At 42.7% G+C, this 26,603-nt stretch overlaps 1 protein-coding gene across 1 annotated transcript in view; it reads right to left on the bottom strand.

The window, feature by feature from the left end:
• LOC110197949 (retinal-specific phospholipid-transporting ATPase ABCA4) overlaps window positions 1-26,603 on the bottom strand; it is a 135,265-nt gene that overhangs the window by 44,838 nt on the left and 63,824 nt on the right. Inside the window, 12 exon segments of the mRNA XM_078155530.1 lie at window positions 563-749; window positions 3,222-3,320; window positions 4,134-4,258; window positions 5,450-5,715; window positions 6,821-6,869; window positions 8,363-8,568; window positions 15,287-15,368; window positions 17,287-17,480; window positions 18,920-19,057; window positions 20,153-20,292; window positions 20,635-20,766; window positions 25,896-26,070. Of these exon segments, the coding sequence (XP_078011656.1) occupies window positions 563-749; window positions 3,222-3,320; window positions 4,134-4,258; window positions 5,450-5,715; window positions 6,821-6,869; window positions 8,363-8,568; window positions 15,287-15,368; window positions 17,287-17,480; window positions 18,920-19,057; window positions 20,153-20,292; window positions 20,635-20,766; window positions 25,896-26,070 (1,793 nt within the window).

Here is a 26,603-nt window from a genome sequence, read left to right as displayed (position 1 = left end):
TTTCAGTGCAAGTATTTATGCCTTGGAAACTATAAATGCTTCAAACACTACAAATCAATGGTTGCTTTGTTGATTGACTGGTCTTAAGACAGCGTTGGAGAAAATATTAATAATGCAGATTAAACTTAAAAGTATTCAGTGTATACGTTTGCTTGTTTTTCAGCAAGGTAATTACTAAACATTTACCAATATGACACTGCAAGAGGGAGCCACTGAAGCTTCTTGAGTAGGAGAGTGACACGCTATAAATTGGTGTGTTAATGATTAGAAAGAGACAGAGGATGGGAGTGTGCTGAGACCATTATGCTGAACACGTAGCAAACCCTGGGGAATTATCGGCTGGGTGACTGAGTGGGAGGGTAGATCTGGTGGTCATTCTGCTTTTTGGCCTGGGTCCTTTTCCATACTATTTCCTATAGCTCCCTCTGGGTAGTTCACTACAAAAGGACATGAGGGTGCAGTGTAGCCCCCTGCTCCGCTCCTGTTGGCTAGGATGCATCATGTATTTATTGTTTGGATGTTAGGCTCAGTGGCCAGACTCCCTTGGAGGGCTGACTGGTACCTCTGGAGGAGGGGGCCCCCCTGCCCCCACAGGGCATTCTGGGAGCATCATGAGCTTCTCTCGGGTGCTGCACTTGCAGGCAGGAGAGGGGTTGTCTGCTGTCCATTTTTGCTTCTGGAACAGATGAGTCATGTTAGGAGAAACAGAGGGGGTCTTCCAGGATGTTGAATTGCCACATGGATAATTCCTGGATCAGGAAAGAGAGAATATTTTAAATTCCAGTTATGACATTCATAAAATCCTCAGAAACAACATGAAACACAGGCCCACATCCTGTTACATTAACATTCAATTCAATTTAGCAAATATTTATTAAATACCCACTATATACAGGACACAGTGCTAGGGAGGGGATGCTGAAATATGCAGGTGACTTAAACATTTACCTTTAAGAGATCTACTTCCTACCTATAAGAGCGCTACAATAACAAGAACAACTTTTTCTTTCCTTTTTTTTTTTCATGCCTCCAGGAACCTCATCATTTTTCAACACTATGTCAGCCTTGGTACTCCCACTTCATCAGTATCCTCATTACCCTCTGCCCCTCTGATGGGAGGTTAAGCAAAGAGATCCTTGCAACATCTCCATTTAAGGAAGGTGTCCACACCGGCCATCTCTTCATCTCCCACCTCGCTACACTGTTTTGAACTTCTCCATCACAACCCAGCACAAAGTGCCTCCCTCCTCCCTTTTCAGTTTTCTTTTGTGTGGGGTTTTCCCTCATTAGACTGTAGGCTTCTTGAGGGTAGGGATGGTTTTTCATTTTCCACATTTGTATCAGCAGCGCTTAGCATAGTGCTTGGCACATAACAGATCGTTTAATAAGTATTTATTGACTATTGACTTTTCCCCTACACCTATGATCCCATTCCCATCTGGGAATTTCCAGTATTGAAACTTCCTTTGCCCGTGAAGATTGGCAATATTCTGTAACCTCAAGCCTCAGAGTTGTTTGGGGGCACCGAATGGTTAAGCGAATGCCCATGGTCACACAGCTAGAATGTGTCAGAAGCAGGGAATGAGCCCATCTCTTCAAAGTCTGCTCTCTGTCTCATCTTCATGCTGCCTCTCACTAATAACAACTATGCTTTATAGAGCACTTGAAGACTGGCAAAGTATCATAAGTTATATAATTTGAGCCTCATGCCAACCCTGTGAGATTTTATTATCCCCATTTTGCAGACTCTGCTGCTGAGGCTCAGAGAGATGTGTCTAAGACCATGAAAGCAGTGGGAGGAGGGGATGTGATAAATATACTAATCATCAGAGCTTTGATAGGCTATAAGTGCCCTGTGAGGACAAAGTGCTGTGGATGGCTCAGAAGACGGAAAAACGCTGAGTTGGTGGGAAGCATCTGACTTGGGTTTTGGCAGATGAGTAGGATTTCAGCAGACACACCTTTTGGATGAAGGGTAGTTTTTGCTTAGAAAATCTCCATAACACATACAGGTTGGAAAGCTGTAGGATCATTTATGTTTGTACAACCAAATTACTTAATTCCGCAAATTTTTAGTAAATACCTACTATATATACAGATCTATAGTAGCCAGTGTTGTTGCAAATACACAAACGAAACAGTCCCTGCCTGCCCTCAGGGAGCTTACATTTCAAAGATCAATTATAGTCAGAGACCAAGTCCTAGACTGTTTTGTACACCCCGCCCTTCACCCCCACAGGGCCCAGACAGTGCTTCATAAGAGTTGCCTGCGGTTTGATTGATTCACTAATTTTTCAGGGACATCTTATCCAGATGGTGGATTGTGCAGGTTCCTTTTTTCCCCTCTTTCTCTCCTTCTGGCCACTTTCCTCCTTCTTAGCCCCATTAGGAGATGAAGGGTGTGAAAAACAAAAGATGAAGTTTTGATATGCTTATTTGGTTACTGATCAGCTCTGAAAAAAAGCTGAATGGGGGAAATATGGCGATGACGAGGAGGTCTGGGGGCTGCCTCCAGATCTGCCTCTTGTAGCCTCACGCACAGAATTTTAGAGTCGGAAGAAACTTCAGTACCCATCTGATCCAGCCCACACGAGCGAAAGGGTTTGGACCTGGATATATCTGACATGATGTCATCTAGTTTCTGCTCAAAGGACTTTTAGGGGGTGTAGAGACCTACTTTCTTTCGAGGTAGCCCAATCTATTTGGGGGTAACTAACTATTCTCCAATTCCTATAACACTGATGTCTGAGAGGCAGCAATTTATGTATACAAGCACACCCTCGATCTATCCTCCATGCCCTTGTATGTTCCTTGAAAGAAGGCAGAGAGTGAGAGAAGTCTTTCGTATAGTAGGACAAGACCTGGGTTCCACTCCAGGGTCAGAAGACCCTGATTCAATTTCTTTCTACCTATGTGACCTTGAACAAGGCAGTTAATCTCTTTGGGCTTCGGTTTCCTCATATGTAAATATTTTTTAAAAAGGCAGAGTTCAAACAGGCAGTTGTACTAGATGATCTCCCAGACAGCGATGGTGCCTTCCAGCCCTGAATAATTATGGTCTTATCAGGGAGGTTGTAGGAAAACCCAAAGGAATCAACACAAAAGACTTCTCTCATCCTCTGATTCTTCCCTGCAACAAGCCCATACTCTCTCCCAGTAATTTTCTGCCACTCTCCTTCCCACCTGGAAAACTGGAAAAACAAGAGGACGCTCAGACTTACGGGAAGGCCTCTTCTTTCAGGCAGCGATTTCCAAATCCCGGTCTATTCAGGAGAACCTCAGCAAGGGTTGACAGTTGTTCATTGCCTGGCTGTTCAGAGCTAAGCAGATTGGGAAAAGCCTTATTTTACAGAAACAATTCTGTGGCAGAGCACAGCAAACCAGCTGCTACTGGGACCACGTGGGAAGGAAACTGACTTGAAGTTGTCACTGACCCATGGGAGGCTGACGCTGGAGCAGAGCCGTTAACAGTGATAACAGCTCACAACACACAACATTTTAAAATCTGAAAATCACATCACATAACTCATTTCATTTGTTCCTCCCGAAACACTATGAGAGAGCAGGAATCATTACCCTCGTTTTGCAAATAAGTTAACAGAGGCATAGGAAGATTAAGTGACTTTCTCACAATTCATAGGTATTAAGTGTCAGAATCAGGATTCAGACCTAGATCTCCTGATTCTTAATCTTTTGATTCTGTTTCACTGTACCATAATGTCTAACCAGTTTAAGTGAATTGGCCAAGGTCATCTGACCAATGAGTATCAGAGCCGGAACATTTAAACATTAATGCATCTTATGAGGGCCCAAAGATGGATATAATACGTATGACCTGAAAAGGTTTGGCTTCAACCCCTAATGGTGTTCTTCCTCTCTGTGGGTCATTTTCTATGGGTTATTTGCCTGTATTATAACTTTCCAGAAAGTGAAAGCAGAAGCTCAGATGTCCAAGGGCAGTCAGTGATAAAGAATTCATTAACTTCCCAATAGAGTGGGCAGGTCAAAGGCCCTCGGAGCAGCCTACAACTATTTAGGAAGGTATGGACACACTTGTGGCACACAAATGTGTGTCACAGACCAGGGAAAGAACAGGAGAAGCAAGACGCCTAATGACCTCTTAGATATCTGACCTGAAGAAGGTGTACTGCTGTCCATAAATCCAGGGGTGAAGCGTCAAAGGAGGATACTCTCCAAAAGGGGGGATGATGACAGCAAGCAGCAAAGCCAAACACACAAAGCCAGCTGGGAGCACAATCTGTTAGACAAAAGAGATGTTAGACCTGAGCCGCTCCAGGGGCAAATGTAAAACCCTCCGGCTCGAGTTCAAAGCCCTTCATAAGCTGCTATTCCCTTTCCTAAGCCGCCTTTCCCTTTCCAGCCTTCTTAAACCTCTAGGAAGTGGTCAGACAGGGACTCTAACTTCGGTCTTTGGAATCTAAGGCCAACACTCTTTCCACTATGCCACATAAAGCTCTCATCACTTAGCCAGCATTTATTTAGCACCCATTATGAGCCAGGCAATTTACAAATACTATCTTATTTGATCCTCACAACAACTGTGGGAGGTAGGTGCTATTCGTATCTCCATTTCACAGTTGAGAAAACTGAGGCAGATATAGATTAAAGGACTTGCCAGGATGAGACAGTAAGTGCCTGAGGCTGGATCTGAACTCAGGTCATCCTGATGCCAAGTCCTACACTCCATCTACTATGCTACCTAGTTGCTTTACCTTATATACCTTATATTCCTCTATGGCTCAGTTTCCCCTAGGTTAAAAAAGGGAGATAATAATAGCACTAATGTGCCAGGTGTAGTGTGAGGATTAATTAACAAATGACTATAAAGTTCAATGCAAATATTTAAATAATTCATAAGAACATTTTCACTATATCATTTTTGGGGGGTCTGAATCTGTTGATTTTATTGCTATAGGGAAGTCCTGGTGAGGAAAATGCCTCTGTCAATGTATATCAGCTCCTGTTCTGCAAAGGAGAGTCTTAGAGAGTTGCCTACATAACATAAATCTAAATTATACTATTTTTACTACTCAGTTGAGTTTGATTTTCATGAAGCCAGTTTGTGTTATTGAATAATAATAATACCTAAGCTTTTCATATAGGTTATCTCATTTGACCCTCACAAGGACCTTGTGAGGTTGATGCTATCATTATCCCTATTTTACAGATGAGGAAATTGAAGGAGATGGGAAAGAAAGAGAGACAGAGAAGAGGGAGAGAGAAAGAAGAGATGGAGAGAGGAGAGGAGTGAAGAGAGGGACAGGTGAGAGAGGAGAAAGGTAGAACACTTCTATGAGATCATGTATGCATAACACGTGAGATATAATAAAAAGCTTTCCAGGTTGGAATCACAAACCTTAGAACTGTCTCGCCATTCATAAGTGTCAAGTCCTAAGGAACATTTGATCCAAACCAAAGGGCTGAATACCTGAGCAAGGAAGTCTTTGCGGCTCCGGACAGCATGGTGGAACCTCTTAATGAGTAAAGCCTGGACGTGCTGACAGAGCAGCTGAGGTCCCTTGTTCAGCTGCACCCTGGTGTTCTCAGGCTCCTTGCTTGCCTGGCCCTCTGCACAATGGATTTGTTCTGGGGCTGAGGAGCCATTGGAGGCCTGGTGTCCTCTTGCTGCTTTCTCATTTCTACTGGAACTGGGGTTTCTGAAGCTAAAACTTGGTCCTTTCTGCTGAGTGTCACCTGATTTTGGAAATTAAAGTGATCATTTGGAAGAATGCTCACATGAAAGATTTGAAAAAATATCATCCAAAGCTTCCCAGCCATCTTTACCCATAGAGGCCTGTAGAAAATCATACCATGTCCTTGGCACTTAGCATGGTAAATTACATATTTTTGGACCTATGACTTAAATAAGGACAGGGAACTCCCAGTGAGTAAAATTCTTCCACCAATGCAGACTGGCATTTATTAAGCAGTCACTAGGTGCCAGGTACTGTGCTAAGCATTGGTGCTAAAAAGCTAGGCAAAATGCAGTCCCTGCCCTCTAGGATGGAACATTTTAACCTGGAGACAACACTAGAATGGGGTTTAATCTTGGAATCTGACCCCTCCTTCTACGAGAGACACTGCAATTTCTGCCTTTAGTGGGGAATAAAAGAAACACTATGGCCCTTCCCCAAGAAGAGTACTAGTTTAGATGTATATCTATCTGCCCCGCTCCCCTTAAATAATGCTCCTCTAAAGGTACAAGTCTGGTTCAGAACTAAAGCCACTTCTCAAGGGCGTTTGAAAAAACCCTATAACCTCCAGGTTAACCTTAGAACCATGAGAGGGATATGGAGCTTTGCTCTGGAAACCTAACCTTTGAGTGCACTTGGGGTTGGGGATAGTGAGTCCCAAGGTATGGGGGTGGGGGGCGGCTGCTCTCTCACTGTTAGTTTTCAACAGCTTCTACCTACAGCTTTCTCTGCCATTGTGCACAATGGCAGGTGATTGTAGGATCACAGATTTAGACAGAAGGGAGCTGAAAGGCCACCCAGTCCAACCTCTTCATTTTTCTTCATTTTACAGATGAGGAAACTGAGGCCCAGGGAACTGCCCAAGGTCACACAGTAGTGAGCAGCAGAGGGGGTATTTGAACCCAGTACTCTAACTTAATAGCCATGATCATACAATGGGAAACATCAGATGTGCTCTAAAGAGGCAAATGACAGCTTTTTCTGGCTCTCCAAGGCTTTAACTTAAGTGATTCTTACAGTGAGAAATTCTTTAAAAAGAAACAAAAACACAAACCCCAGCATACAAACGGTGCTCCCAATTTAGAAACAAAACCACCAGCCCATACCTACAAACAGCGCTCCTGATTCAGAATCTCCTGTGACCCTCAGGAAAATCTGTCAAAAAAAAAGAAATTGTAGATGTGACTTGGATACTTCCATCTATAAAGGTCACTGGGAAAATCTGTCCAACAGTTTGAATTTGTTAAGTTTATGTAGGGGAAAATATGTTCTAGCTTTTCATTCATTCATTCATTCATTCATTCAATCAGTTAATAAATATGTATAAAGGATAAAAAAATTTAGAGAAGGGACAGACACTGGCCTTGCTGAGCTCATAATCTAGCATGAAGATAAGACACAGGCCTGTGTAAGGGAGGATTGGTCACATGAATCCCTGACCAATTTGATGAGTTCCTCAATCAGTGATGACCAGACAATAGGTGGATAGAAGCTAAAGGACACTTCCTCTTGGAATGTGAGCAGGGTCCACTGGAGCCATATTGGCTCAGATTTGGGGCCTGTGGCTGCCTCCTGGTGACTGGCTGACTGAGAATCATCTGCCCATCCCTGTGCTCTACCCCAGGGTTCACTAAATTCAATTCACTAAATGCACAACAGGTATGAGATAGCCTTTATTTGCCACCTCCCACCCCCACCTACAGAAGATCCAGGAGACATAAAGTACTTCTTGGAATCCATTAATAGATATCGGAGCACATAAAGCACTCAAATAGACTTTCAGACTCCCCAGGAGCTGCCTGACAAACAGCCCCTTCCTATGGACCCGCGTTGTCAGAGTAACTCTCGGCAACAGTGGTTTTTCAAGGACTAAAGCTCCTGCCCCAAGCCCATGGCATGGATTTAGTCCAGTTACAGGGCACGCCTCACTGGCCATCCTCTTTCATCCCCAAGAAGCAAACTGTTGAAGAAATCTTTTGAGAGACTAGTACAAGACGGCTTGAATTTAGAAACTCTCAAATTCGAGAGTATTCACAGGAAATCCCTTTTTTCTTTGAGAAGGCTAGATCTGCCATTGCATTGCCTGGGAACTTCAAAATACTGCTTCTCCTAAACAAGAGGTTAGGCCTCAAGAGCCAAGTCTTTGAACCTTTTTTAGGCTATATTAAGCACGTGTTACCAAGGGCATGCGCTTCTGCTCTTGGGGAAGGGAAAGAGAGAAATCCCCTCTTCCCTCTTTCCCAAGCTCAGCTGCATTCTGATCTGCAATCCATGGGAAAGGAGGGGGAAAGGAAGGGGAGGGGGAGACACAGAAAGAGACACAGAGAAAGACAGGGAAGGAGAGAAGTGCACAGAGAGAGAGACAGAGAGAGGGAGAATCTCAATCAGCTCACTTTTACAGACTATGGGGCAGCAGTGGTTCTTTTCCCCCCCAAATCTTGACCTCTGACTCTCAGTCACTAATCACCTTGCAGCAGCCCCCAGTCCCTGAGACCCAATCATAGGAGCTCCCTGGCTCCTCTCAATAAGGCCTGTCACAAGTACCTTTCTGATGCCTCCTCTTCAGGCACACTGAGGAACCTCATCAAATTTATCAGAACCCCTTACACCAAGATAATTCCCAGAGTCCCCAGCAGAGCCTCTTTTACCTCTTCTAGTGGAGTGTCAGATATCCCAAAGCTGCTGAGGCCCAGGTCGGGGAGAGTTTCCTCTAACTCTCTAAAGAGGCTGGCATAGGCCCGCTGCTTGAAACCCTTATTTGGGAGGAGAAAAATAAGCTCTTGGCCAATACATTCTACTAGCTTTGCTTCTGGCACGTGGTGGCGGATCATTTCAATCAGCTCATTTATATCTCCTGGAAAGAGTCAGAATATTATCGATTAATCAATAAGGATTAGTTAAGGGTTTATTATGTGCCTTTACAAAGACAAAACTACAACAGTCCCTGCCTTTAGGAAGCTTACATTCTATTGGAGAGAGACAGCTTGTCCACAACATGTAGATACAAGACACAAAGTAAATACAAGGTAATAGTTTGGGGAGGGGGTGGGAAGGAAGGGTGGAGGTGGGGGTTGGGAGGAGAGATACTAGCTCCTGGGGAGAACAGGAAAAGCTTCATATGAACATCTTATCCAGAGACTGATTTTCTGGTTTGTAGGTTTGCTACAATCTCTGCTGTTTCCCCTTCTCTCCTTCCACCTATCCTTTGGCTAACTCACTACTCATTATTGGAATTTTTGAACGTGGACTGAATCCAAACTTCACAGATAAAGCCCCTTAATAAAAGGATTTGTTCTATAAAACTTGGACTCAGTCAAAAGGCTGCACCCAAGGACCTAGAAGGCAGTGAGATTTCATCAAGAATTGGTCGGGGCCAGCTAGGTGGCACAGTGGATAGAGCACCGGCCCTGAAGTCAGGAGGACCTGAGTTCAAATCTGGTCTCAGACTAAACACTTGACACTTACCAGCTGTGTGACCCTGGGCAAGTCACTTAACCCCCAACTGCCTTAAAAAAGAAAAGAAAAAAAAGGCCACACCCGAGGACCTAGAAGGCCACATGTGGCCTGGAGGCCACAGGTTCCCTACAGCCCTGCACTATACCATGCTGCTTCTCAAGAATGTGAAAATAAAATACAAATGGCCCCTGCCCCCAAAGAGTTCAAATCCTTTGTGTCATATTTATTTTTAAAAATGGGTAACAAGAAATGAAAATTGAGGGAGAAGGGCAACCTCGTGGATTAGGTTCCCCTGGCAGAATGCAAACTACTCAAAGGCAGGAACAGATTCATTTTCTGTTGTGAGATGTGTATGTCTACAGGCCACTAGGTGGTGCAGTGGATAGAGCTTCTTGGCATGGAGTCAGGAAGACTCCTTCCTGAGTTCAAATCCAGACCCCAGACACTCATTAGTTGTATGACCCTGAGCAAATCACTTAACCCTGTTTGCCTCAGCTTCCTCATCTGTCAAATGAGCTGGAGAAGGAAATGGCAAATCACTCCAGTATCTTTGCGTAGAAGACCCCAAACGGGGTCACGAAGAGTTAGATATGACTGAAAAATGACTAAACAACACATATGCCTACATGGGATATCTAAATGTCTAGACATGGCTCAAGGGCGATTTGGTTAGCAATTCTTGGAATCTGATTCCCTCTTCTATAAGAGAGACTGTAATTTCTGCCTTTAGTGAGGAACAAAATAAAGGCTAGGGCCTTCCCCAAGAAGAGTACTAGTTTAGATTTTTATCTAACTGCCCCCCCCTTTAAATAATGCTTGTCTAAAGGTACAAGTCTGGTTCAGAACTAAAGCTACTTCTCTGGTCCCTAGCCCTTAAGAGTGAGGGTAGCCCCTTTAGTTTAAACTCACCAGCTTAACTCTTTCCCATCAAATGATCATTATACAAAAGATCATCACAAATAATAATGAATAAACCCATTTACAGCAGACAGAAATTGAAGAATCTCCACAAATATTTACTAGAAAATACACAAGAGTGAAATTTCTTAAGATTTCAACTAGATAAGATCTCAGTTCCATAAGAGAAAGACCCTAATGGCAACAAAGGGAAAATTTCTCTTTGAAGTCTCTAGGAAGGCATGGTGGATTTCAGGGATATGTTGAGAACCCAGCTGCTTCTTTATACCTGGAGCTCTGACAGTTCTTTTAACTCTCTCTCTCTGTCTCTGTCTGTCTGCCTGCCTGTCTCTCTCTCTCTCTCTCTCTCTCTCTCTCTCTCTCTCTCTCTCTCTCTCTCTCTCTCTTTCTCTCAAGGTGTGTGTTTTACCCAAAAAGCTCTGGCACCAACTCTGCCCCTCACACACAGGTCCATAGTGTCCTGTCAGCATTCGATCCAACAATTAAGAATCATATCTCTCTGCACGAATGCAGGGGCACGAAAAATGCCCACAAGCTTGGCTGGAAACTTGGTCACATTGTCTTTGTATCTATAGTGCCTCGTACATAGTAGGCACTTAATAAATGTTTTATGACTGATTGATTGCCCACACCCCTAGATAATGTAATCTCCCTGATGCAAAACTCCAATCACATCACTTCTACATCCAAACCTTTGGGGCCCTCCTATTGCCCAATGAACAAAATATAAACTCCTTAGTGTTCAGGGGCTTTGAAAACCTGCTACTGACCTTTCTTTCCAGACTTATTTCACATAATTCCCACACACTTTATGCTTCAGCCACACCGGATTATTCATTGCTTCCTCTTCTTGCCCTATTCTCTCCTATATGCCTCTGTATTTCTGAGGATGCCAACCCCCATGCTTGACTTCTTTCTTCCTCCCCTCCCCTCATTTATTGACATCTTTCTCCTCCAAGGCCTAGATCAATTGCCACCAGCTCTCTAAAGCCTTCTCTGATTTCCTCCAGATAGTCCCTCCCTCCCTAAGACTCTCAGGCCACCCAGTTTAACCTTACTTTTATGCACTTAGTTATTTTTTAATTTGTATTGTAGTTTTTTTGTATATCCACATCACTCCTTCCCTTTACACTCTACCTCCTCTCCCACTTCTGACACACTGCATTGGACAAGTCAGAACCTCTCTGTGCTCTCCGAGACTAGAGAATATAAATTGGGGAGAAAGTGCCAATCTGCATTGCTGGAGAGAGTTTTCTCACCTGAGAGTTCCCTCTACCAATGAAATCGGGTTTTTTCCCTACTCCTAGCCTTCCAGCCCCTCTGTTTGCTCTGTGGACTTGTCCTTACAGGGCTGTACTCTCCCTGCCATCTACTCCTATTTCTAGTTCTATTTATGGATTGTCTCTTTTTAAAAAAATTGAGATTAAATAAAAATAGAGATTAAAAAATCTCTAGCGCTTAGCATGATTCCTGGCACTTAATAAATGGTCGGTCGGTCTGTCTGTCTGTCTATCTAGCTATCTGCCTATCTATCATCTATATATTCATCTTTCTATCTATTTATCCCTTATACATGAGGTTAGGTCGTACATCTGTAATCTCATTGGTATAGGGAAATCCCAGGGGAAGAAACTCCTTCTCCTGATGCAAGTCAGCACCTCCTCTCCTTGTAGATGTTTAGATGTACTGATGATATCAATAACAAAAATAACAAAATGATTACATCAATAGATGCAGAAAAGGCTTTTGATAAAATATAACACTCATTTCTATTAAAAGCACTTGAAAGCATAGATATAAAGGAATTTTTCCTTAAAATTATAAGAAACATCTACCTAAAACCATCAGCAAGCATTATTTGTAAAGGAGATAAGCTAGAAGCCTTCCCAATAAAATCAAGAGTGAAACAAAGATGCCCATTGTCACCAGTATTATTCAATATTGCATTAGAAATTCTAGCAACTGGAATAAGAAAAAGAAATTTAAGGAATCAGAATGGGCAATGAGGTAATAAAACTATCTCTTTTTGCAGACAACATGATGATACACTTGGAAAATCCTAAAGATGCAACTAAAAAGTTAGTGGAATAATTTTAGCAAAGTAGCAGGATATAAAATAGACCTATGTTAATCACCAGTATTTCTTTATATTACCAACAAAACCCTTCGAGAAGAGATAGTAAGAGATATCCCATTTAAAATAATTGTAGACTATATAAAATACCTGGAAATATATCTACCAAAACAAACCCAGGAACTACATGAACATAATTATAAAACACTTTTTATACAAATAAAGCCAGATTTAAATAACTGGAAAAATATTAATTGTTCATGGGTAGGCAGAACCAACATAATAAAAATGACAATTTTATTGAATCTATTTATTCACTGCCATCCCAATTAAATTGCCAAAAATTATTTTACTGAGATAGAAAAAATCATAACAAAATTCATTTGGAATAACAAAAGGTCAAGAATATCAAAGGAATTAATGAAAAAATGTAAAAGAAGGAGGGGTTTAGTTATACCAGATTTTAAACTATACTATAAGGAAGTAATTAACAAAACTATCTGGTACTAAGATATTAAAAAATAGAAAAGTAGATCAGTGTAATAGTGCAGACATACAAATGAATATAGCAACCCTATGTTTGCCAACCCTAAAATTTAAGCTTTTAGGATAAGAATTATTTGGCCAAAATTGTTGGGAAAGCTGGAAAGCAGTCTAGCAGAAAATGGACATAGGCCAATATCTTAAACCATTTACTATTTAGATAAGGACAAAATGGATACAAGCCCTAGGTATAAAGGGAGATGTCATAAGAAAATTAGAAGAACAAGGAACATACCACCTATCAGACTTATGCATAGGAGAATAATTTATAAGTAAACAAGAGATAGAGAACATTGTGAGGTATAAAGTGAATAATTTTGATTACATTAAATTAAAAGGTTTTTGTACAAATAAAACTAATGTAGCCAAGATTAGAAGGCAAATAGAAATTTGGGAGAAAAAATTTACAGAGTTTCTCAGATAAAGGTCTCATATATCAAGTATATAAAGAACTTTGTCAAATCTGTAAGAATATGAGTCATCTCCCAATTGATAAATGGTCAAAGGATATGAATAAGCATTTTTTCTATGAAGAAATCAAAACTATATATAGTCTTATGAAAAAATGGTCCAAAACAATATTGATTAGAGAAAGGTAAATTAAAACAACTTTGAGATATCATCTTACACCTATCAGATTGGTTAAAATGATAGAAGGAGAAAGTGACAAATGTTGGAGGGAGTAGAGAAAAATTGGGACTAATTCACTGATGGTGGAATTGTGAATTGATCCAACCATTTTGGAGAGCAATCTGGAGTGATGTCCAAAAGAGTTATAAAAACCGTTTATACTCTTTTACCCAGCAATACCACTATAGATCTGTTTCCTAAGGTGATTAGGGCAAAAGGAAAAGAACTTATATATCCTAAAATGTTTATAGCAGCTCTCTTTGTGGTGGCAAAGAACTGGAAACTGAGGGGATGCCCATCAATTGGGGAATGGCTAAATGAGTTGTAGTATATGACTGTGCTGTAAGAAATGATGAGCTGGTTGATTTTAGAAAAACATTGACAGATTTGCATGAAATAATGAAGAGTGAAATGAGCAGAACCAAGAGAACACTGTACATAGTAACAGCAATATTGTTCTAAGAACAGCTTTGAAATGGCTAAGTCATTTTGAATATTATAAATACTCAATATACATATTATATTAGAAATACTTAAAATAAATAAATATAAATAAGTATTATAAATACTCAAAATACAAAGGGCTGAAGGAAGATGCTATCCACTTCCAGAGAAAGAACTGATAAATAGAAGTATGTATAGTATGATTTTACATATCTATATCTATATACACACATATTTGTGTCTAATGGTAGCCTTCTGTAAGGCAAGGTGGAGTGGGAGAAAAAAAAAGTGCACAGCAGAGAACAAAAGAAAACTTAGAAGGAAGCACAGAAAAGTGCTTTGAAGAGTAGCTTTGAAAATAATGTATAATATTTATTACATAGGTTTTCAAAAAAAGGAAACTGTGAAATGGAAATTCATGGTTTTATATTGAATCCTGCTTTATAGAAATGTTCTTTTATTTTTCTTTTTTGTATTCAAGTTCAAAATGAACAAAAATTAAAAACAAAAAAACCCCAACCAAAGTAGGTTCTTATAACCCCTTGCCATGCCAGCCTAGCTCCCTATTGGTTCTGATAGGTGACTGTTTTCACTCAATTTATTTTATCTCTTTTTCAGTTGTCTGTTGACTGGCTCATATGCCCTATAAACTAGAAAAGAGAAGGCGGTGGGGAAGAGACAATAGTCCCATGAAGGCAGCCAGGAGACACAGGAGGGTGGAGGAATTTGGGGCTCTTCCCAGCCCAGAGGCATGGCCATAAAAGATGTCCCCAATTCCTCTCAAGCTCTTTCAAAGCCCCAGGAGGATATGGTAGCATATACCCCTAAATAGATTCTAGATATTTTCTACAAGTATTTGAGCAAAACTCATCATTTACATTTCCCTTTTTTCCTTGAAAATCTAGATTTCAAAAAGTATGTTCTTTAAACATCAGGGGGAAAAAGTCTGCACTAACTAGGAACTTCCTTTGTTTTCTTTCTTGGCAAAAGGCAAATGTCTCCTTCTCTATGAAGGGCAGCAGGCAAAGTGGGTATTCCAAGGATATTCTCAGAACTGACTTTTGAGAAACTAAATCAGGCACGAAGACCTGGGCAGAGTGACATAGTGGATAGGGCACTGAACTTAGAGTCGGGAGAGACATGAGTTTGAATCCCCACTCAGATACTAGCTTAATGACTGAGGGCAAATCACTTGACTGAGCTTCAGTTTTCTCATTTGTAAAATGAGGGAGTTGGGCTCAGTGGCTTCCAAGTTCCTTTCTGGCTCTAAAGCTTTGATCCTACCCCTCAGGGCCTTAGATGTCATTTTTAGACCTCAGGGCCTTTTAATTTGGGAGGAGAGGGAGAAAACACATTGCCTTGGCTAGATCTGAGAGGTACAGGGGGCATATTTCCTTCCTGTCATTAAAGTTCTGCAGAGCAGGACACACAAGGCAGGGATGAGAAATGGAAATAGACAGAAGGACACCAACCCAAGGTACAGCATGCCAACATTTTCATTGCTTACCATCCAATACTTGTTCCGCTGTTATCTCTTCAACCTTTGGGCAGCTGATGGACGGACCTTTGGGTGTACAGCTGCAGGCCTCCTACAACAGTTGAATGAAAGGGAATGAGAAAATGTCAATCATTTCAGTAGTCATGTCCAGTAGGCATGTGCTCCCCTTGATTACCATTCCAATCCCTATTTTGCCATAGCTAGGAGTGGTGAACCAATAAATCTCTCCTCATCAGTATCGTGCTATTGCTGAGAATGTCACTGAGGAAGCTGTTACTGGGCAAAGGAGGAATAGAGCAGGAGAGGAACGGAAAAAGCCCTTATCATCCTCTCTTCCTACGCCTCAGCCTATGTTTTACTCCTAACCCTATTCTTCATCCTCACCAGGACCCCCAGTCCCACCCTTCCTCATTATTGATTCTCCCAGGCCATCATCCCTGCCTGGGCCTCACTCTTCTTTCCTGATCTTGGCCCTACAGTTAGCATTACACTTTGCTCTACTCACAAATCCCTTTACCCTCAGGAATTCTAGAGGCTATTTCCTATGCTCAGATAAATGCATTCCTTCCTCACCTCTATCTCATAGAATCCCTTACTTGCTTCAAGACTCAGCTCAGGCATCACCTTCTACATGAAGTCATTTCTGATCACCCCAGCTGCCAGTGACTTATTCCCTCACATTACTTTGCATTTATTTTGTAGAGTGTATACACACATATAATCTCCATACATATTATATAGTATGCATATAATAGATAGGACACATGTTTTCTCTCTTGACAGCTCCTTGAAGACAGGGTCTGTTTCAAATGATTTAACATTTGCTAATTCATTTAATTTGTTAAAACAAAGTATTTGCAAACCCTAAAAATGCTATGTAAATACTAGTTATTATTATTATTAATAATTTTCTTTGTGTATCCAGCACCTAGCACTTGATGTATAGTAGGTCCTTAATAAATGCTTATTAATTGATTGCTTAAAAAAAACCAACAAGCTAGTTGTATGATCTTGGGGGGATCCTCCATTGTTTGTCCTTGCTCTTGAAGAGGACCATAACATCAGGAAGGTGATGTCATGACTTACAAGTGAATTGGATTTAAGTGAGGGAGGCCTGTGCAAAGTCAGCAGCCTCAGTCTCTCCTCCTGAGCCCTCTGGATCCAGTGGCAAGATATAGATCAGTACAACTGCAGTTGGCCCAGATACAGTGGGAGACCTTGGCTTTTTTTAAGCTAAGGTCTTTCCCAGGTCTCAGTTTGACTAAGGCAACACTATTCAGTGATCAAGATTAGGTAAGAAATGAGGGGAAGAATAGCCTCTTTTACCTAGACAAAAACAAAAACAACAAAAACCCCACAAAATCAATCTGGGAAGGGAAGACCCTCAGGGGATTTGGGGTGAATCACTTAATGTCTCAACACCCCAGGCAACTCCCTAAGACTGTTAAGTAACAGTAGAGCTGTTGTAAGCCTTAGGAGGGAATTTCCACAGCAGGAATTCCTTACACTGATTCCTTATACATTTTTTTTAAGTCCTTGAACATTACAACTGGAAGGAACTTCCTAGACCATCTAGTGCAACCTCCTTATTTTACAGATGAGGAAACTGAGGCCCAAGAGAAGGAAAATTACTTGGCTGAAGTCACAAAGCCAACTATTGGTAGAGCTAAAGCAAGAATGTGGGCTCCTGGGTTCCTAGTTCAACATGCTTCCCACTGTGCCATAGGCAGTTATTTATTTTGCATTGATTCCATTCCCTTTGGGAGATTTGGGAATGTCAGTTTATCACTATCTTCTGAAAACTTTCCAAAAGGACAAAGAGTACAAGTCCAAATAATGGCAGCCTGTCTCAGCACAAGAGTCAGCCCAGGAATGCAAACAAGCCTCTTTCAGCAGTTTTAGAGACAACAGCCCAGGCGTTCCTTCTCTTATCTTGTCCTGCCCTAATCGCTGACCTGATGGGCTGCTGCAGTCTCTCCAGGCAGTGAGGAAGCCAGACAGAAACATACCTCACAGCCTTTCCCGTGACTCTGGATGTTTTTCATCTTGCGCACCAAGGTTAGATAGAAACCCGTGCCGAAGCAATTCTTCAGAAAAAGAGGAGTCCCTGAGCAGTACAGCCTGCCCTGGGAAATGATAGCTATCCGGTCCCCTAGGAGATCAGCCTCATCCATGTGATGAGTGGACATGATGATGGTCCGGCCTGGGAGGGAGGAGCAAGACAGACCATTCAGATGCTACCTTGCATTGGTAGAGGGAGTTTCCTCACCTAGGAGTTCCCTGTATCAGTGAAATTACAGATCTAGGCCCTCTCAGCAAGGCTGGGGGCCAAGGATGTGAAATGGTCATGCATATGTTCTAGGCATAGCACCATTCAGCTTAAATGCTTGAAAAAAAAAATGGCAGTCAAATTGAGAGGAGAAGGCTTCATCCCAAAGCACTGATCTGGGGAAAAACTTGTTGAACAATGTCCAACTCTAAGACCAGGCCTAGGGCTGAGCTATGAGTACCCAGTCTGAAGGAACCAAAGAATAGGCCACAATTCACTGTGATTAATCGGACCTAATTAACTTATCAACCATACCACCTGCACATTGGTATGTTTTTAGGTATGTTATGAGATGATTGATTAAGTACCTGTCTTCAAGTCTTTGGGAAGCAGGTACGTGTACACTAAATGGAGGCACTATTCAAAGAGGAGGCAAGTAGAGTTCTAGGCTGTTAAACCACCAGTGAATAGCACGTGGAAAGCTTACGCAGTGGTTAGATGTTGGGAAATCTCTGTACATGTCTTCTTATTAGTGGACATTCATTGTTCAATTTTAACAGGAGCTTTCACCAAAGCAATGACTTAGCAATTTCTACACTTGGGACAAGTGGAAGAGAGAAGGAGATTTATGGTGTAGCCTCACCCGGGGTCCTATACACCAGGGATATGGTAGCTCGTGTTGATAGGGAGGCAAAGTGAATGATGGAGGAAGTACCCCCAAGATCAGCACCCTCTAAATAAACCCACTCTGTGGCAAAGAGCCAAGTGCTCTGAGTTACAATTCTAGCTCTGACCTTCATTATGTATTTTTTTCATCGTCAGAAGGTAGTATAAGGTAATTCAAAAATAGTGGGAAGGAAACACTTCAAGTTTGAGGAATTCCCATCCTAATCTATGGCAATGAATGTCTACACTCAGCACATGGCTCCTGGACCTGTTTATTAAGGCACCAGCCTAATAATTCTGGCACTTTCTGTGTTTTGTCTTTTGGGTTGTTTGCTTATTTGTTTTTGCTGGGGTCAATGTCCACTTTAACCAGTGAGGACATTAGGGACATTAGCTCATTGCTTCACCCAATGCTTCAGATGGCTCTGACCTACAATAAATTAATCCTACTTCTCTAGGATATGCTAGGGTTATGTCAATAGTTCCCAATAAGTATTTGGATGCTTTAGTTTCCCCAAATTTTTGGTGGGAGCTTGGATCCACCTAAGTAACAGGTAAATCCAAATTTCAATAGAATTCCTCCTGTTCTCTGGCCAACTACCTATTAGGAAACCCCATTTGTGAACCTGGGCTCCAGTCTGTGTTTCAGTTATTGTCTAGGGCATGCAGAGAACGGCAGCCCTAGCCCTCTGGCTGAGGTCCATTACCTGAGCGATACTTCAAGAGCAGATCCCAGATGGAGCGCCTAGAATAGGGATCCACCCCAGAGGTGGGTTCATCCAAAACTATCACTTTGGCATCTCCCACGAAGGCAATGGCAACTGACAGCTTCCTCTGCATGCCCCCTACAGACACAAAGGGTATTCACATCACAATGTTTGTGAAGGAGGGCAGGAAAGAGAAAACAAGGGGATAACCAGGACCTTCATATTGAGGGAGGCCAACTTAAGGAAAACAAGTCTCTTCCTCCTCTTTTCTCTCTCTCTCTCTTTTTTGTTTTGTTTTGTTTTAGGCAATTGAGGTTAAGTGACTTGCCCAGGGTCACACAGCTAGTAAGTGTCAAGTGTTTGGTCTGAGGCTGGATTTGAACTCAGGTCCTCCTGACTTCAGGGCTGGAGCTCTATCCACTACTCCATCTACCTGCCCCCCCTTCTCTTCTCTTGACATTTAGAATTGGCTCCAAGAGCTAGGTCTCAAGAGGCTCACCTCAATACAGAAGGCCTTCTGGAAGCAAATCATCTGGAGATGCCACCCTTGCAGTAGCCAATACACACCATTTCCACCTTCATATTTTAGCCCAAACTTTTATAAATATTAGAGCCAATAAAACGTGGCAGAGAAGTAGTTTTCATACCATCCTCAAGATCAGAAAGGCATGGGTTCAAGTGTTACCTCACACATACTGGCCATGTGACTGAGGTTAAGTCATCAACCTCTTGGTGGCCCCAGGCAAATCTCTAAGACTAAATTTCTCGGGAGTTAAACTGCTTTGATATAAGGAGCTGCCTCCTTGGGAGTTCCTTAAAGCATTAAAATCACAAGTTTGATGCAAAAAACAAATAAATAAAACATAACTTGCCACAAAGTAGGAACTTGATAAATGCTTGTTGAATGGATGGATGAATGTACCTGGCTGCTTGATCTTTTTCCATTGCTCATCCCATATGAGAACTGATAGAGAGGCAAGCTACTCCCAGAATGCTTCCCAAAGATCAGGAAATTTTTAAAGAACTTTCCAATCATTTCTTGTTGGCTCATCAATTTCAAGCCCTAACCCCTTGTGAGGATCATCAGCCACACTATAACAACTGCATCCCTTTAATACACTCCCCTCCCCTTCCCTGCTCTCATCCCCCCTCCCCTCCCCTCCCTCCCCTCCAGCTTAAAATCCAGGCTGCCAGAAACCTAGCCTGGGAACAGCCTCCCAGCAAGCTCAGCACCTGACAGGTTCTGGGCCTCTTCGTTCCTTTTGTGGTGAAGGCCTGTGTCTTCCAACATGGTTTCCATCTCCAGCTCTGCCTCCTTCCTAGACTTCCCCTTCAGCTGTGCATAAAGCAGGATGTGTTCGGCCACTGTGAGACTATGGGGATAGAACAGAGAAAGGGCCTCGGAGCCCTGGTGCCTAGGGAGATGCACCTCATAGGCCACCCCTTAGAAGAAGGAAAACATCTTCACCTCAATTTAATTCTCAATTAGATAAATAATTCAAGTGAATGATGTAGAGTTCAATCAGACTGCTATAGAAGGAAGATACTCCCTAAGGACAGCCAGAACCTTAAGGCTAAACATCTTGGAGTAATAGTTTTAATGGTAACCGGGGAAGGAGAGATGGAAATGTGGGAAAGCCATTCGGACAAACCGGAGGTGAGATCCAGAAGATGGGCCCCAGAGAGTGGGCAATCTTCATGCAGGTTGTACTTACTGGTGGAATAGTATGTTGTGCTGGGGGCACATGCCAAGATTTTGCCGGATGGAGTCCATGCTGGTCTCAATGTCCTTGCCCCGAATCAGCACGGTGCCAGAAGTAGCAGGGAGCAGTCCGGTCAGGATGGACCTGGAGAAAACAAGGTGCTATGTTCTTTGGACAAGTACACCAACATGCTGGAATGATAACACCATTCAGCCCATGCCAGGGAGAAATCTTCCCTTTGCTCTAGCTTGAACCCAAAGAGTCATTAAAGGAGGCTATTAACAGTCACAGACAGATGTAAACCGTTGTGCTCACGTAGCTCCTAGCTCAGATAATCACACCCATCTCTCTCCATTGGGTACTGGGCTTAGAGTCAGGAAGACAGAGGTCCAAATTCTCACTGTGACACTTACTAGCTGTGTGACCTTGAGCAAATCACTTAACCCCTCTGTGCCTCAGTTTCCTCATCTGTAAAAATGAAGGGATTGGACTCAATAGGCTTTAAGGCCTCTCTGTCTCTAAATCTATAGTGCCAGGAGGATTATTCATCACCATCTATGTAAAGCAACAAATGCAGTCATTGAGATGCAGGGAAAAGAACAATGGATTCTGGTCCAAGGACAGAGTTCAGATCTTAATCCTGGGCATATATAACCTGTATAATGTTGGGCAAGTCACTTTAGCCTCACCTGCAAAATTAGGGGGTTGAACTAAATGTCTTCTTAGGTCCCCTTCTAGCCCTAATCTATGATCCTAGGACCCTCTTTGTGTTAGGACTCACAGATCAACAAGGCTCATTGGGAAATATATCTTGTGCCCTCAGCCTTTCTGGATAGCTTGCTTTTGGAAGATGAGGGAGGAGCTCTAATTAATGAAAAGGGAAATATGATAGGAACAAAGCAGTGATGGAGAAGCTGGAGAACTGAAGAAGTTGTTGCTTTATGGGGTAGTGAGTCCCCCGTCTCTGGGAAATGTTCAAGCAGTGGCTTGCATGATTATTTGTTTGTCTAGATCTGTGATTGCATCAAGTTGGGGAACTCCAGCTGTGGGAAACTCCCTCCAGCATGCAAGTTGGCAGCTCATTTATAATTTATAATCTTAGTGAGGTGCTTGGGGTGCTATGAAGTTAAATAGAGTACCTAATATGTGTTAGAGGCAGGACTTTCAAGTCTTCTTGACTCCAGACATCCTCTACTCACAATATCATGCTGCCTCTGGATTAATTTTTGGAGAAGTTACTAAAAAAAAAGATTTGTGCTTCAGGCAGCATGGCTTTAATGAAAAGAACATTGAATTTGAAGTCTAAGGCTCTGGTTACAAATCCCAGCTCTGCCCCTTCCTCACAGTTCTAGGCCTCAGTTTATTCAATACAAAAGTAAGCAGGTTGAACTGGCTTCCAGGTCCCCTCCAGCTCTTGCACAGATGTGACCTGGCACCCCCTACCCCCATTCAATGAATGCCAAAGCCTCCCTATTACCTCTGGGCTCAAATCCTCTGTTTGGCATTTAAAGTACTTCACCATTCTAGTCCCTTCCTATCTTTCCAGTTAAGCCATGACTCCTCTCCACCCATTCCATGGGTCAGTCCATGGGTCTACTGGCTGTTCCTCCCATCTCCTGTCCAGCCTTTTACACTGGCTGTCTTCCATGCCTGGAATGCTTTCCCTCCCACCTCCAACTCTTAGAATCCCTGGACTCCTTCAAGATTCAGAGCTCAAGTGCAGATTCAGCAGGAGTGTAGAAATATATTCCATCTGCTCAGTAATGATCTCATATGCACTTACATATGTACATGTTTTCTACTTCAATAGAATAGAAACTCCTTGAGGGCAGGGCATATTTTTTCTTTTTCTTTGTCTCGTCAGTGCTTTATGTATGGCACATAGTAGGTGCTGATTCTGGATTGCCTCTCTTGACAACTTTTCCTGAGTCCTTTCTAAATCTAAGGTTCCAGGATTCAGTTCTGCCTGCCCAACCTCACCACTGCATACAAACGAAGAGTCTATTGAGGACCACTAGAGGGCAAGAGAAGCAAAGACAAGGTCTTGGACTTGACATTCCATTCCCTTCCCTGGAACATTCCAACGCTGGGTGTGTACATTTGCTTCTCCTTCCTTATCTTCTGCCAGAAACCAAAAGCCCCAAAGGCTACACTACTCTTGGGTTCACTGGGCCAGCAGAGATATCTGCTGCTCCCTGGAGATGTCTTGTAGGAGCCCGATATCTGATCTCCCTGTTTGAGAACCCTCAGGAAAGTCCAGGGAGATGGCTAGAAGCTTTTTCTGGCCTTCCCCATCTCCCCTCCCACCATCCTCTAGGAATGGTTCTGCTTTATAAATTTTTCCACTGCTAACCTCACATCTGACAGTTTGCTATAAGAACATACCTAAACCAAGGCAGAAGTGTACCGAAAAGTAATTTTAAAAAAACACATTATACAAAGGCGAGGCCATATAATGATTTATCTATCATCTGACCATAATAATAACCTACATTTATATAATGACTTAATGTTGGCAAAGCACTTTACATATAGTTATTCAAATGTGAAATTGCTATTATTCTTGATAATGAAAAGCAGTGTGATATGGTGAATGAGTATTAGACTCAGAGACCTGGGTTCACGTCCTGTTTACTAGATATATAAACCAATAGACAGGTGCTATAGCTATTATTGTTCCCATTTTGCAGATGACAAAACTGAGGCTCAAAGAGGGTACATTGATTGCCCAGGTTGATACATCTAATAAGTAGGACTTGAACCCAGGTCTTCTGGGCTCTGAGTCCAACATTTTATTCACATTGCTTTTCATTACCAAGAATCACAGCAATGTCACATTTGCAAATATATAGTAACAAAGCACTCTAGAGACATCAGCCTATTTGATTCTCATAGGCTATACGCAGCTCACTCCTTTAAGGCTGGTAGCAGTGACAATGGCTTCCATCCATATAGCACTATGCAATGCTCTTTCCTCATGACAATGCTGTGAGGTAATTGTATTATCACCCCCATTTTACAGGTGAGGCAACTGAGATTTTGAGAAGTTACTTGATTGTTCCAAGGTCACATAGCTAAGAAAAAGTAGCAGAGCTGGAATCGGAACTCCAATCTGTAGACTTTACTGTGGGAGCTCCCTCCATTACCGACATCCTGCCTTTCACATTTTATTTTAGTCCTGACCTGGGTTTTCAATGACTTTCAGTAAGGAAACATCTCGCCTTCTGCAGCTTAGAGTCTTAGAGGGCTTTCTGGCTAAGTGACTCGCCCAAGTGTCAGAGGCAACATTTGAACCCAAGTCTTCCTAACTAAGGCCAAAGGCTAGGTCATCTCTCTCTTGGCAATGCCACGCTGTTAGAGCTTTGGGAGTTGCACGTGTAAAAGATATCTCACAAGATTTCAGATTGGATAACTTTCCTTCTTGCTACTACAACTCAGAAGGGAGCCTACATTATTGAGGAGGAAGAATGCAATTCACTCTCATTCATGACCAAGAAACAAATGGAGAGAATAATTTCTTATGAAGGAGGCACTGAGCTAAGCCTTTGAAGATTCAAAGAAAGGTAAAGGGATTTACATAGCACCACCACCACCCCACCCCATCCCAGCTCACATTCCAGTGGGGGAGATGAGATACAAGAGATAGAGAGAGTCGATGGAAGACACCCTAGAGGGGAAGGGACAGGCAGCCAGAGGGGACCAGAAAAGACATCCTGCAGAAGGGAGGATCTGACCTGAGGCTTACAGGGTACTGGGGAGACTAGGTAGTGGAGGTGAGGAGGTGGAGCACTGTAGGTATGAGGGACAGCTCCAAGACTCAGAGAGTAGGGAAATGCTAGGAGGCCAGCGCTGTTGAAACACAGAGGATGAGGAGAAGAATAAGGAAGGGCTAAGACTAGAAAGAGAGGAAGAGGTCCTATTACTTTACAAAGAGTATGAAGATCAAATGGGGGTAATGATGAGGCAGACAGGTGGCTCAGTGACAGAGTGCCAGCCTTGGAGTCAGGAAGACATTTTTATAAGTTCAAATCTGGCCTTGTATACTTCCTAGCCATGTGACCCTGGGCAAGTCACTTAACCCTGTTTGCCTCAGTTTCCTTATTTGTAAAATGAGCCAGAGAAAGAAATGGTAAACCACTCCAGTGACTTTGCCAAGAAAACCCCAAATGGGGCCACGAAAAATCAGACACAACTGAACCACAAAAATGATTGTAAAGCACTTAGCACAGAGACTACAGCACATAGTGAGTACTATATCAATGTACGCAGGATTATGTCAAAAGAGGCAGTGCCATACACTAGAAAGAAAACTGGCTCTGGAGTGAAGGACCTGGGTTCAAATCCCACCTCTGATAGAACTCCTGCATCTTCTTGGGCAAGTTGCTTCATCTCCCTGGCCTCAGTTTCCTCATTTGTAAAAGGAGGAGTTGGATCATACAGAGGTCACTTCTAGCTCTAAATCTGCAGCCCTATTAATTAAGCACTCGATATGTGCTAGACATTCTTAGGGGTACGAAATGAAAGTTCCTGCCCCCAAAAAGCTTATAGTCTGTTGGGGAGACAGGACACTTTCTAGATAACATGAGGTGTTCTGAGGAAGGAAAACCAAGAGGGGTGTCATGGTGTGGGGGAGAGAGAGCTGGTCTCTATATCGGGAGGAGCTGTGAGCAAGGCTTGCTTCAGATGTGTAACAGCTATCTACACCGAGGCAAGTGCGTTAACTTCTCATTCCCTGTAGAATCTCTCTAAGATTAGAAGTGGAAGAGCAGGTACCAACTTGCATTGGTAGAAGGGGGTTTCCTCACTGGGAGTTCTCTATACCAATAGAACCTCAGGTTCATTTCCTTCCCCTCCCCCCCAAAATAAAACATAATCAGAGGGGAAGGGAACAAACACTTATTATTAAGCACCTACTCTGTGCCAGGCACTGCGCTAAGCACTTTATTATCTCATTTGATCCTCACAACAACTCTGAGGTACCCCATTTTACAGATGAGGAAACTGAGGCAGATAGAGGTTAAGTGATTTGTATGCAGCTAGTGAGTGTCTGGGGCTGGATTTGAATTCAGATCTTGCAGATTCCAGGCCCAGTACTATCCACTGCACCGAGTAACTCCCCCTAACTGACCACTGAAGAGATCTCATAGCACTTAAGATAAGCCCTGAAGGAAGTCTTGGATCCCAAGATGCATCACTGGGAAAGGAGTGCATTCCCCCACCCCCATCCCAAGGTGAAGCCTGAGGCTCTTATAAATGGCTCCCCAAGTACTCACATGGTGGTGGTTTTCCCAGCACCATTGTGCCCAAGGAAGGCAGTGATCTGGTTCTCATAGAAAGTGATGTTCAGGCGGTCCACTGCTGGCTTGCTGTGGTAGTCAAAGACCTTTACCAGATTCTGCACACACACTCCGGGGACTAGCCCAGGCAGCTCTCTCTCAAAGAAGGTATCTTAGAGAAAAAAGAGGTTGACAGATAAATGGAGGGATGCTAGGTGTTGCCTGTCCCCCAGCACGGTGTCTATAGTTGAGATCCCTTGATGACCAAGCCACATGGGCCCTGCTTTCTAGCTGAATAAGAGCTGTCTCCTAACCTAGGCTCACTCTTCTCCCTACCAGACCAAGGCTCCAGAGGCAGCAGTGTGCCAGAAGCAGCTTCTACTGGCTCTAGAGAGCTGATTGTCAAATTTCAGTGTGGGCCTTCATACTTCTGAAACTGGCAAGTACTCAGGGCTTAATTTCTATTTTGTTGACCACATAGACTTCAGAACATGACGGAGAAACTGTTAATGCAGGTTGAACTTAAAAGTTAGGTCGTGAGTACATCTTTTCTCTGGAGAGCTGGTTGTTAAACATTTGCCTGTAAAATGGGCTAGATGGCCTCTCAGACGCCTTCCAGCTCTAAATCTAGGCCCTGGCCTGGAGTTGTCAGAGGCATGCAGAGTTTAAGGGATTTCCCCATATTCACACAACTAGTGTGTGTCC

Source organism: Phascolarctos cinereus, unplaced genomic scaffold (assembly GCF_003287225.1).
Source record: "Phascolarctos cinereus isolate Bilbo 61053 unplaced genomic scaffold, phaCin_HiC Scaffold_5;HRSCAF=322, whole genome shotgun sequence".
NCBI classification, from domain to species: Eukaryota; Metazoa; Chordata; class Mammalia; order Diprotodontia; family Phascolarctidae; genus Phascolarctos; species Phascolarctos cinereus.
The sequence above is the reverse complement of the archived record's forward strand: the minus strand, read 5'-3'. Positions and strand labels throughout refer to the sequence as shown.